The sequence below is a fragment of the Zosterops lateralis genome, assembly GCF_965231275.1.
Source record: "Zosterops lateralis genome assembly, chromosome: 1".
Lineage (NCBI taxonomy): Eukaryota > Metazoa > Chordata > Aves > Passeriformes > Zosteropidae > Zosterops > Zosterops lateralis.
In genome coordinates, this window is record NC_139762.1 from 25882032 (window position 1) to 25893677 (window position 11646).

The 11646-nt window shown below is 43.8% G+C and overlaps 1 protein-coding gene across 1 annotated transcript; it reads left to right on the forward strand.

Annotated features, from left to right (window-relative positions):
* Positions 1-845: 845 nt before the first annotated feature.
* Positions 846-11237, forward strand: ASB4 (ankyrin repeat and SOCS box containing 4). The gene is made up of 5 exons (XM_083870885.1): positions 846-1122; positions 4496-4795; positions 6930-7420; positions 9007-9120; positions 10409-11237. Exons 1-5 carry the CDS (start codon positions 909-911, stop codon positions 10595-10597), a joined length of 1308 nt encoding a protein of 435 aa, XP_083727011.1. The 5' UTR covers positions 846-908; the 3' UTR covers positions 10598-11237.
* The last annotated feature ends 409 nt before the right edge of the window (positions 11238-11646 follow it).

An 11646-nucleotide genomic window follows, 5' to 3' on the forward strand; every position in this document is an offset into this window, starting at 1 on the left:
GCAGGTTGAACCACTTCTAAGTGATGCATGGCAGCAGCTCATGCTAGCTACTTGTGGGTTTTCATCCTCTAACTGCTGTCAGTGCAGGGATGGGGCTGGCAAAGACTGCAGGAAAAAGCAGGGAGGGGGCACTGTTCAGTGGGTGATGGGCTTGTGAGAGAGAAGTTCTGAATTTAGATGAAGGGTGAGCAGGGGAAGAAGAGCCTAGGGACACATGCAGCCTCCTGTGCTTGCAGCTGAGTTAATTCACACACAAACCCCTTGCAGTGTATGAGATCCCCCCACCCCATAACATGGCTGTAAAGCCTTGCAGCCCCCTTGTCCCAGCATTTCTCCTTCCAAGGGGCACTGCTTGTTGCTCCTGAACTCAGCACCAGCAAGCAGAATGCTGTCCTGGAGAGGAGTGGGTTACCTCCCACATGAAGGGTGCCTTGGAGATTTTTTAGATTTTTTTTTCCCCTGAATTGCACTAGTCAAAAGGCATCTGCAGACAGAGCATCACATCCCATTGCAGCCAATAAATCAGCCATGGCAACTCTGAAAGGAAGTGTGGGTGCTTCTCAAGCTGAGAAACAACACCCAGGAACAGTGTCTTTCAATGTAAGCATATGGACAGGACCAGAAGGTAATCAGGTGGTTGATGAAGTTTAATGTGTATGAAGCCCAAGGAGATAACTCTTATTTTGTTTTAATTTCTAGTGTGTCTGTCCTTGCTTTCATCAAAAGAGCGTGGTGATATCTAAGAGTGGCATTTCAATGCCCGAAATGCTCCTCATATAAATAGAACAAGCAGATCAGCATGACTGAGTGATAAAATTACCTTCTGGTCTTCAGAAACTTCAGCATGCAACTGTGCTACAGGGACCTCAGTGTGCCCCTCTTCACAGCACAAACAAATACATTTGGAAATGGATTTGGAGGAGACATACCAAGAGGGAGAGAACACAGAGAGGAAAACTACTCGAGCTACAGCTGCAAAGTTGGTGAAAAAAGCTTTTCTTGAAGCCCTGAAATCCAATGACTTTGAAACACTGGAAGAGCTCTTGAGCCAAAAGAAAATAGATGTGGACACAGTGTTTGAAGTCGAAGATGAAAACCTGATTCTGGCATCCTATAAACAAGGTAAATGTGGCAGCATTCACCAGACAGGAAGTAGAGGGGTTTGAGTGATTTTCAAGGAGCTGTGGCCTTTTATCTCTCCTGAAGCTGCAGCATAAGCTGATCCACAGGCAGTACTGTCTCATTAGGCTCACATGGCCAGGGCCACTGTAGTAGGGGAGCTTATCAACTATGTGGGCTTGGTGACGGGCAGGCCAGAGCCCAGCATGAGCCTCCATGTCACAGCTGCAGGAGACTCCAGAAAGAGGAATCCTTTGCCATTTTCTCACAGAGAACTCGGGTGCAAAGCCCAGAACAGACACATGCAGGCTAGATGGGGTGAATACATTTCTTGCATGAACACATTCACTTAACTATTTAGAAACAGAAATTATCCCCTCTCTTCCATTTTCAATGGAAGCAAAGTGGATTCTCCCTAGCTAAGGGGAACTAAGGAAATCCTGCGGAGCTTGGATGTTGCTGGATGAGAGAAGATTTATTTTTCCAAATGACAGAAACTGAGGATGTGCTAGTTTATCAAAACAGAAAAATAATCTGGAAAAAAAAACAACCAGAACAATCAACACATCATCTGTTTTGGAGTGTAAAATACCCAAACCATTTTCCAGCCAGATACTGAAAGGGTTTCCAAAACCTTAGAACTTAAAGCAATAAACCAAGTTTGCTCTTTGCTAAAATCAACATACTTCATGATCTACTTGCTAACAGACTCTATTTGTGTATTTAAAAAGCGGTAATGATCAGTCTCTGCCAGAAGTTAATCATATGTGGAGATAAACACCTCCAGTAGCAGCAGCACAGCAAGTGCACTTTCTCTTCTGTGGCAAAAAGAAGGGACTACCTCACCTCTTCTCTTTTTCTGTGTTTACCCCTTATTTAATGATTGGTTTCTGCTCTTTTGATTTCTTCAGGGCAAGGATGGTGCAGTCATGACGTACTTCCCTTAGAGACAGTGTATAAACTAAGCCACACTGTCTTATTCTGTCCTCAGCTGGCTAAAATGCAATTTGATTGTAGTTTGAGACTGCAGAATTAATGAGTAGATTCTTAATCACAGATCATTTTATTGCAATCATTAACTAGTGTCTTTTGAAGAATTCTCTTTGTTTTCCAAAAAGTAGAGAGAGAGGGAAATGCACCCTTATGGCCTAAATCACAGTACTGTATTCACTTTGTCTGAAAGGCGGGAAGCACTTCTATCAACTCTTGTAAAATTTACTTTTGTTTGGAATGATAGGTAACTGTGCTATGAAAGGGGGATTTCCTCGAGGATGAAGAGGGGAGAAAAATTCACCACCCCTCCATTCTGTCAGTCTGAGCTTTGCTGTAGGCCTTAGTGATGAAGTGGAAAAGAGATGTCATAGGTGACAGAAGGACTTTTCTTTCTCTTCCAAAGAGGCTGAGAGCTCTCAAAGATGCTGATCTTGCTTGCACCATGGGTTTTTTGTGTTACTAACCAAAGAAACAGATAAGCTGATGTGTGTAAGCTCCCATGGAGCCCTCATCTGCTTCCTGCTCAGTGTCTGTCCCTGTCCCTCTGAGCTCAGAGATGTCAGTGGGTTTGGGCAGAGGACATGGGAGATGCTCCCCAGGGATATCTGAGCACAACTCACCTGCAAGCAGCACAGGCAACAGAAATATATTGTGGACTCAGGCAGGAAAATTGTGGCCATAAAAAGTGATAACTTGGCTTTTTAAATATCACTTTCCTGCTGTTAATGTATATTTTATGGCTTATACCTGGCCATAAATGGGATACCCAGCCCTATGTGGGTTAAGTCTGAAGTGCATCACAGCTCATGGGTAGCAAGGGGGAACACCACACGTGCAGTTGGATAGGAAGGGATTTAAGAAGCTTGCTCTGCTATATGCAGAGACTTTGGGATATAGCCCACCTTCCCTGTGCCAGGTTTGAGGGTACATGAGATGAGAAGGTTGCCCTAACAGAGTTGCCAGTGTAACCTGCACAGTCAGCAGGTTGTGTGTCCTCAGAGGAGGCTGTCACCCTGCTCGTGCACTCCGGGGCCTCAGGGCTGCTGCTCTTGCCATTTACAGTGTGGGTTCCTTGAGGACTGGGTTTGGCAGTGCCAAAAATTTTGTCCTAGAGTAGATGGTATGGTCTGCAGTTTCTTGCCCCTATCTGAAAATATACTTGGAATTTATCTAGGAGAGAAGAAAAATTTTAATCTGTTTCTTCCTGCCTCTCTTTGTTTCCTTCCTGCTTGTACTCATAAATACTGTAAAAATGTAGATATATGACATTAATGTTGAAAAACTGCATACAACCAGAGACTAAAAAAGGAATTTTTGAATTAATTTGACCTCACTATATATCTCTAATATTTTTCTGTGGTTTTTTACATGATAACAGATTTCACCCAGGCATTTGTCCAAGGAGAAATCGACAAATCAAACTGAGAGAATTTTATAGTCACATTGTAGCTAAGACATAGGTAATGTATATAGACATTTTTTTAAAAAAATTAGACTTCTCTTGCCCTTCTGCACATTATCATGATGTTTTACTTTTCTTAAACAAGTGATTATAGTAATCACTTCTGAGGTTGTATCTGTGCAGCCATTAAGCATATAGTCCTAATTTGGGAACAAGTATTTATGTTTTATTTGGTCTTACACCTGTCTGTATTAAAAAAAAAATAAAAAAAAAAATAAAAAATCACTGTGACATTTTCTAAGAAAAATCCAATCAATTTGCAGTCAAATTTCATGCTAAAGTGTCACTGGGGTTTTTTTGGCTCTTCAGCCTAATTTACATCAGCATCTGATCTCCTCAGTCTGTGCTCCTCAGGGCAGTAGTTGGCAGGAGGTCCCTGCTGCAGCTGCAGCCATACTGCCAGGGGTCATCTGTATGTAATGCATCCCTGAAGGCCTGAATCCAGCCCCTGACATGCAAGATCCTGCCATCTCCCACACAGAAACAGTGGGATGAGCTGTCTGTTGAGTCACTGTCCTAAGTACATGCTGCCATCTTATTCCAATGCCATCTTTGTTCAGCTATTGGCAGGCTGGAGATACCATTTCCCCCATATTTTTTAGCTGGTGGCATTTCAAACTCTCTAAGCATTTTTTTGTTTTGTTTTATCTATTTCAGTCAAAAAATAGTGTAATAGCTTCTTTCAGAGTATGTCTACATGGGAATTATCTCTCCAAAAGGCAGGCTATTCAGCACACACAGTAACAATGCTTAATGAAAACGAAGTTATATTTGAGAGAACTTTGTGTGCACTATGCTGGTGAAATTACAGTAAATTACATTAAAACTCCAACCTTTCTTCCTCTTCAATTATTCTCAGTAGGTGGATAGTCCAAAGAAAAGTCTTTGCCAAGGCTGGTAACACATTCTCACTTTGTACAGGGTACTGGCTTCCCAGCTACAAATTAAAAATATCCTGGGCAACTGGACTTCATCTAGCTGTCATGTATGGACATCTGGAGAGTCTTTCAGTCCTCCTCAATCACAAAGCTACAATCAACTGCCGGCCCAATGGAAAAGCTGCCATCCACATAGCCTGTGAAATGGCAAATGTTGAGTGTCTCAAGATCCTGTGCAACCATGGAGCTAAGCTGAACTGCTTTTCCATGAGTGGGCAGGCACCCTTGCACTTCTGTACAACACGAACCTCCATGCCTTGTGCCCAGCAGCTGCTTTGGAGAGGTAAGGTAAAGCTCTGGAGCATCTCTCCCAGAATGGACAAAGATGGTGGGCATGGTCTGGCCTTTCTTTTAGGAGAAAATTTCTCAAAGTAGATGTGTATTTATCCCTCCCATCCACAGGTGACTTGTGTCTTCATCTCAGACTCCTTGTCCTCCTCCCTTCATTCAGAGGAAGTTTCTCCCATTCTGTTTCCTCACCTCATCTGTCTTTCTCTTTCCCTGGACACTGGTCCTTACTCCAAGATTGTTTCCCATTTCAGTGCCTCCAGTCCACTGCCCAATCAGTCCATCAGCAGCAGAGCTCCTCTGAATCAGGGAGTTTCTCTTGGGGTTTTTTTTCTGTCTTTTTCATCTCAGTTTATTGTTGAGCTATTTTCACATGAAAGGGCACCCCTCATCTTCTTTTTTGTTCAAATTTCCTGGACCTGAGCAAAATTTTTCCAACCGCTTGTTTTTTGAGATCTGGCCTTGAAAAATTGGATGCAGTTTTTCATACTGTCTTTTCATTTGTCATGGATGCAGCCAAACCTGCCTGGAGGAAAAAAATGGTATTATATAAGATTTTTTTTTCCCAAAGTAAGGTACATTATGCTGCTGATCATCTGCAACAAATGAGGCTATGAAGAGATGTAATTCTTCCATAAATATATTTGTCACACACTATTTCCTGAACAGAAGGGTACTGACACAGGACGCAGTAAAAGAAACAGTTCAAGTCTTTAGATACAGAGACTCTCCCCTATTCATCACACTGTGCCATGGCAATACAAATGATTTGGGGTTGGTTGGGTACATGTGTTGTTACTGAAAGCTTTTCCTGAGATGCAGAGCCCAAGTGCAAAGCCCGCGCTTTGTGGGCAAGGCAATCTGCAGTCATAAATGAATAACAACATTGTTTTTCTTCTGCTGGAAAAATACATATTATTTTGTTTGGTAGAAAGGAAAATAAATGCTGCCAGTTGTATCCTGCCCAACGCAAACAGTCCTGACAGCAGGAGTTGAATTTGCTAGCACAGAAAAGCTTAAAAGTCAAATGTACTCTTATGAAATGCAATAAAGGATGAATGCAAGTGAAAGGATGTATTCTGCAGGCTTTCTCCACCCACCCATCAACAGCAGCACAATAATACTTTAAAAGCCACCCTTTCTCCCAAAGCACTCTTTAAACTCCATATGAGCTGAATGCTGAGACTCCAAATAGAATGGGAAAGGTCTGGGGCAAACCGTGTCAGGTGAGCACATTCACAGAGCAGCACCTCCCAAGAGCTGAAGCCAGGCTGTCAGTTAATGCCCCTGCCCCAAAGTTTCCGAGATGCATCTTCCACCTGCCATCTCCACTCAGCGGTGTCCCTTGGGATCCATCCAGGTCGTTGCAGTTTATCCGCCTCTGGCTGGGGCGACAGCGCAAGCGACGCTGATCCCACGTTCGGTTACCACCTCCAAACTCGGATTGCCGATGCCGTCTCAGGGATATCGAACACGACTAGCACTCAACACGGCTTAACAGCATCAGCAGTCGTGTTTTCCAGCCCGGAGGCGGTTTCTGGCCCTTCTCCCCCGCTCGGGGGCGGGCGGGGCCGGTGGCCGCTCGGCAGATGGCGCTGTTGCTCCAGCACGGCCGGACCCGCGGGGCTTCGGGAACGGGCCCCGGGCCCCGCCGGGGACCCGCCAATGGCTCCTTTAATACCATCCACCATCTGTTATAAAATGCCCTTTCGTCCAGGCTCGCGTTAACGAGGTGCTGCAGGGAGTGTTTTCAGGGTACAGAGCAGAGCAGGGCTGTTCTCCGGAGTGGGAGTATAGCGCTCCTTTCTCCACCAGGACTCAATTTATAGGAAAAAAGCATTTTATGCAGAAATTTGGGCTTGCATGCTGCCCTGAAATAGAGTATTCAGATAAGGTCTTCCAGCTTGGGGCCAGCATATCTCATCTGAAGCTGGATCCAAGAACATTACATTTCTAAGAGTTTCCCTGGAGACTTTACTGATGCAGGATCCATGCTATTTGCTTTTACACGTGTCTTTCATGCCAGTTGCCCACCCTGACCTTTTCCTTGGGAAGAAGGGCCCATACAGAGAAATGGCCAAACAAATGTTTCATTGCCTTCATTTCTCCCCATCGTCTTTCTTTGGCAGGAGCAAATGTGAACATAAGAACAAACAACAAAGATGAGGAGACGCCTCTGCACGTCGTTGCACGTTTGGGTGTCCCAGAGCTCGTGGCCTTTTACGTGGAACAGGGAGCTCAGGTAGATGCTCTCAATGCCTACATGGAGACTCCCCTGGCCTGTGCAACCTACTGGGCCCTTCACTATAAGGATCAGCTATACAGCCAGGATCACCACCTCATCTGTCGGATGCTCCTAGACTATAAAGCTGAAGTGAATGCCCGTGATGAGGATTTCAAATCAGCACTCCACAAAGCTGCCTGGAACTGTGATCATGTCCTGCTGCATATGCTGCTGGAGGCAGGAGCAGAGGTCAACATCATGGATGTCAATGGCTGTGCACCCCTACAGTATATCATAAAAGTGACATCTGTGCGGCCAGCTGCTCAGCCAGACATCTGCTACCAGCTGCTACTGAATCATGGAGCAGCTAGGATATACCCTCTGCAATTCCACAAGGTTAAGGATGTGTTCCTACAGTAGGGGCATGGAGAGAGGTGGTGTCTCGAACAAGAATGGGATGAGTGATCCAAACTTCAGGATTTAGTGCTATCTGGATTTGCTGGAGTCCTGTGTGGGCCCAGAATGCCCAAAACAATGTGAGATGACCTGCTGTAAGAGTGGTACATTTAACTGAAGTGAAATTACAGTTGCCTATACCAGGAACCTGTCACAGATCTAATTTTTTGCTCTTAACCAGCCTGAAATGCCAAACTCTAAATGCTGGTTGAAGCCTAATTTTTCAGAGCAGATTCACTTTCTCATTTCAGAGAACCCACATCCCTTTGCCAAACCTGGCTTCATACAGCTTTAACTGAGCTATACAAAGCACGTATTTCATGGTCTCCACCAAAGATTAGAGATGAGACCACTCGTTTCAATTTGTCACATCTGACATTTAAAAATCTATTCAAATCTATTGGAAATAAAATGTATCTCAATAAAGCTTTGGATTATTCCCAGGAAATGTGAGAATTAAAGAGTGCTGGGTCTGGGCTCATAGCTGATGACCAAAATAATAAAAAAAATTGCAGGATCCCCCCTGAAAAGTTTTTAAACACCTGCAAAGCCCAAGACACTGACAGAAATACCAAAGAGTCTTGTCATATCAGACAACTAAGTAAGCTTGATGAAGTCAGGACTTATTCTCTCTCATCCAGTACCCTAAGAAAGAGTTTGCAGTTCCCTGACTGTATATGTAAATTAACAAGCCAAGCAACCAGAATAAATTTGAATAAATGCCAAAATTTTAATTGTGCCCTCTTGTGCCCAGGATGAGCAGGCTCTGTCTGTAGCAGAATAATGTTTAGTCTCCTAGAGGGTATTTTAGAGCAATGTCTGAAGTCTCCTCTTCCTGCACTCTGTTGCTTGAAGTGGGTCTCTCTTCCAAATTATCATTAGCCTGTCTGTGAAAATGTAGGATACTTATCCCAGAAGGATGTTCTGCACTTTTGTTTGTGAAACCTGGAGACTGCTTTGGACAAATTTGGGTGAATGCAATATTATCCCCTGCACATGAGTGACAATAGAGTGGGTTTTTTTCCCTGTTGAGCTAAAATTACTGGGCAGAACAGTTGTGTTGGGGGCCTTGTGTGGCTTGAAAGCCTGATGTCTGAAATGTCTGTTCTTCCGATCATATTTTAAATTTTTCTTAAACAATGCATTTTTGATTCATTTGATGGGATTTGTTTCTGTTCCTGAGCTGCATGTGCTGAAGCAAGAATTTTTGTGCATGGCTCTGGCTGATGTTGATGCACTCAACCCAGCTATGAACAAGATTTGGGTGATAAAGCCCATCTCGTCTAGACTGCTGTGGAGATCTAAGCCACATTTCCATATAGTCTTAAACTGGGGATGAGCCTGGGGTTTCTTGCTGTGCTTGCACAGAGTGGTGTGGAGGGGCCTCGTGTCTTTTGCATCTCCAACCTCATCCTCTTGTAATTGTTTGGCTGTGTCTGTCTCGGTTTGCTGTTGTGCAAGCCAAGCCCCCAGGCTAGACTCAGCTTCTTGGTGATACTCATGGTCTCCATGCATCCTGCCTGCAGGTGCTACAAGCCTGTCATTCCCACCCCAGAGCTGTGGAAGTAGTTGTCAATTCCTATGAACACATCAAATCAACATCTAAGTGGAAAGCAGCCATACCTGAGGATGTCTTGGAGGTAAGCTCTCAATGAGTTATAACTGATTAAAATCCAGGCTTATTATTTGCATAAACCATGCCAAACACTTTTGAGACAGAAGAACACCCCAGAGGATGGGGGCATCCCCAATTAATATCTCTCATTTGACAAAAGCATATCACTCACTGAAAAAAAGACATTTTTTAAAATATTTTAATTGTGATGTTATCCTTTGGAGCACCCCCTGTGTCCTGGTTTAGGGCAAATTTGGGAGAAAACCTCCGAATGGGGTTCCTCTGGAGAACTAACCCAAATGGCCCCTCCCCCCCAGCCAGTCTGGGAAAAAGAACTTCCTTGGAGAAAAGTGGAGAAAACTATTTATTTAACAAACAAACTGCCCACAAGCATAAGGAATGGATAATACGAAATGAAACAGTAAAACCTCTTGCTGGTCCGAAGAGAGATGGCAAAACTGAGAGTCCTTGCCATGAGTTAGCTCAGCTCTCTCAATCTTTTATCAGTCCTAGTCTCTTCAGCACTGGAAAATGATGAGGTCCAGGCCCTGGTGGGCCACAGGTGCAGCTCCTGGTGCTCCTCTGGGTTTTTCAGTCCAGAGCAGATTTAAACAGTATCAAGAAAAAGGAAAAAAAAAAAGTCCAGGAAGCTTCTTTGCCTCAGCTAGCTAGACTAACTAAAAGGAAAAAAAAAAACCTCTCTCTGGCCACTGTCTGTGCATCCAACACGCACACACAGCCTCAAGCAAGGAGAAAAAAAATGCAGTGGAGTGAACACTGTTTTTCAAAACAAACTGCACATTTCTTCTTTCCTTGCTCCCTCTCAAAACCAGACTTAAAGGTACAGAACACAACATAAAGCACACACAGAACAGACGATTGGGGATATAGGCATCATAGTCACTCTAGGACACCCTGTCAGCAGTACAGCAGGAGCTCAGCTGTCCCTGTACGCAGCCAGTGAAAAGATTCTGGCTGTGATTGCTGTTTCTTCAGATTTGTCAATATGTATATGTATATTTATATTTTCCTTTAAGTCAGCAAATATTTTTAAAGTGCCATATTAAATGAGTATGACTATGTACCTCTAGGTTCTGTTGCATGGGTCAGATTTCTGTGAACAGGATGACTTATCTGCAAATGCAAGGGAGAATTTAAATGAAAAGTAAGAGATCAAAGAGGAAAAGATATGATCAAAAGGCAAAACTGTGGGACAAACTACAAGCTTTGACATAATTATCCCTTTAATTTAAAAAATCCTTACTCCAAATGTTCTGGTTTTCCTAAAACACGCTTGTGGGTTTTTTTTACAGCGGCACCAGGATTTCTATGACTCTTTGTTTGCTGTGTGCAGCAATTCACCACGGTCACTGATGCACCTATGCAGATGTGCTATTCGGGCAATATTGTCAGAAAGGTGCCATCGGGAAGTCCCCTTGCTCTCCATCCCTCTGTCCCTGAAGAAGTACTTGCTGCTGGAACCAGAAGGAATCATCTACTGAGCCACCACAGAACAGGCACTGGCTTCTCCCTTCCAGGATCCATATGCCTCTGTGGGGTGCCAGAGATCCAGGCGCAATCCTGACACAGCCCTGTGCATGTGTCCATTTGCTGGCCAGCCTGCAAGCTGGGCTGGCATTTACTGGCTTTACTTGTAGCTGCTTTCTTTCCCTACACTGAGAAATTACATCTGCAGGCTGCAGTTTTCACTGGGGAGGCAGAGCTGGAAAAGCCCCTGCTCCAAACACACCCAGGACACACATTGCTTTGTTCAGTCTTGCTAAACAATGCTGCTGCTTCCTTCAGCACTTATACCACCGCCTGCTAGATATCATTAGATTAAATCTGAGCAACCTTTGATATTTTTTCACTATGATTTTCTTCAGCTGTCATTTTAGGAGTAAAAGAAAGGGTATTGTCAAAAAATAAGTCACAGAAATGCTTTCCCAGAATTATGTAAGCAAACTGCTTTGGATTGTGACCACAGACAGGCCTTCAGTAGTTTCTGTGTTTTCCTGAGCACTGACTCTCAATTCAATGTTAGTTCACTGTACACTACCTGTCTGTATCTTATAAAGCTTTGTCATGATTATCCTTTTTAATTGTAAGAGTTTCTTTTTCCTTTATCAACCACAGTATGTAAACAAGATAGAAACACGCAGCCCTGAAGTTTTTGCATGTTGATACTCAGGCCTGGATAGCTTTAACACATCCTGTCTCTGTTTCCACCCTCACTGTGATCAAAGATAAATTAAGATCCTGGTGTCAAGAAAGGCAGGTAAAAAGCACTTGCCCCAGAAACCTGCCCAGCTGTACTTGTACCCATCCCTAATATCTCTCAGAATGATGTTGGATGTTATCTGGGAAGCATATGACCCTTCTCTTCACTGACTATAAGATGAACCTAGCCTGCCAGCATGGACTATACACCTCATTTTTGGCAGCTAGGTGCAGGTGAGAGGAATCCCACATTAACCAGAAGGTGTTTCCAAGATAAAGGTATGTTGACTGTGCTGTTATAGACCTTCCAGTCCCCCTAATTTGCAATTCC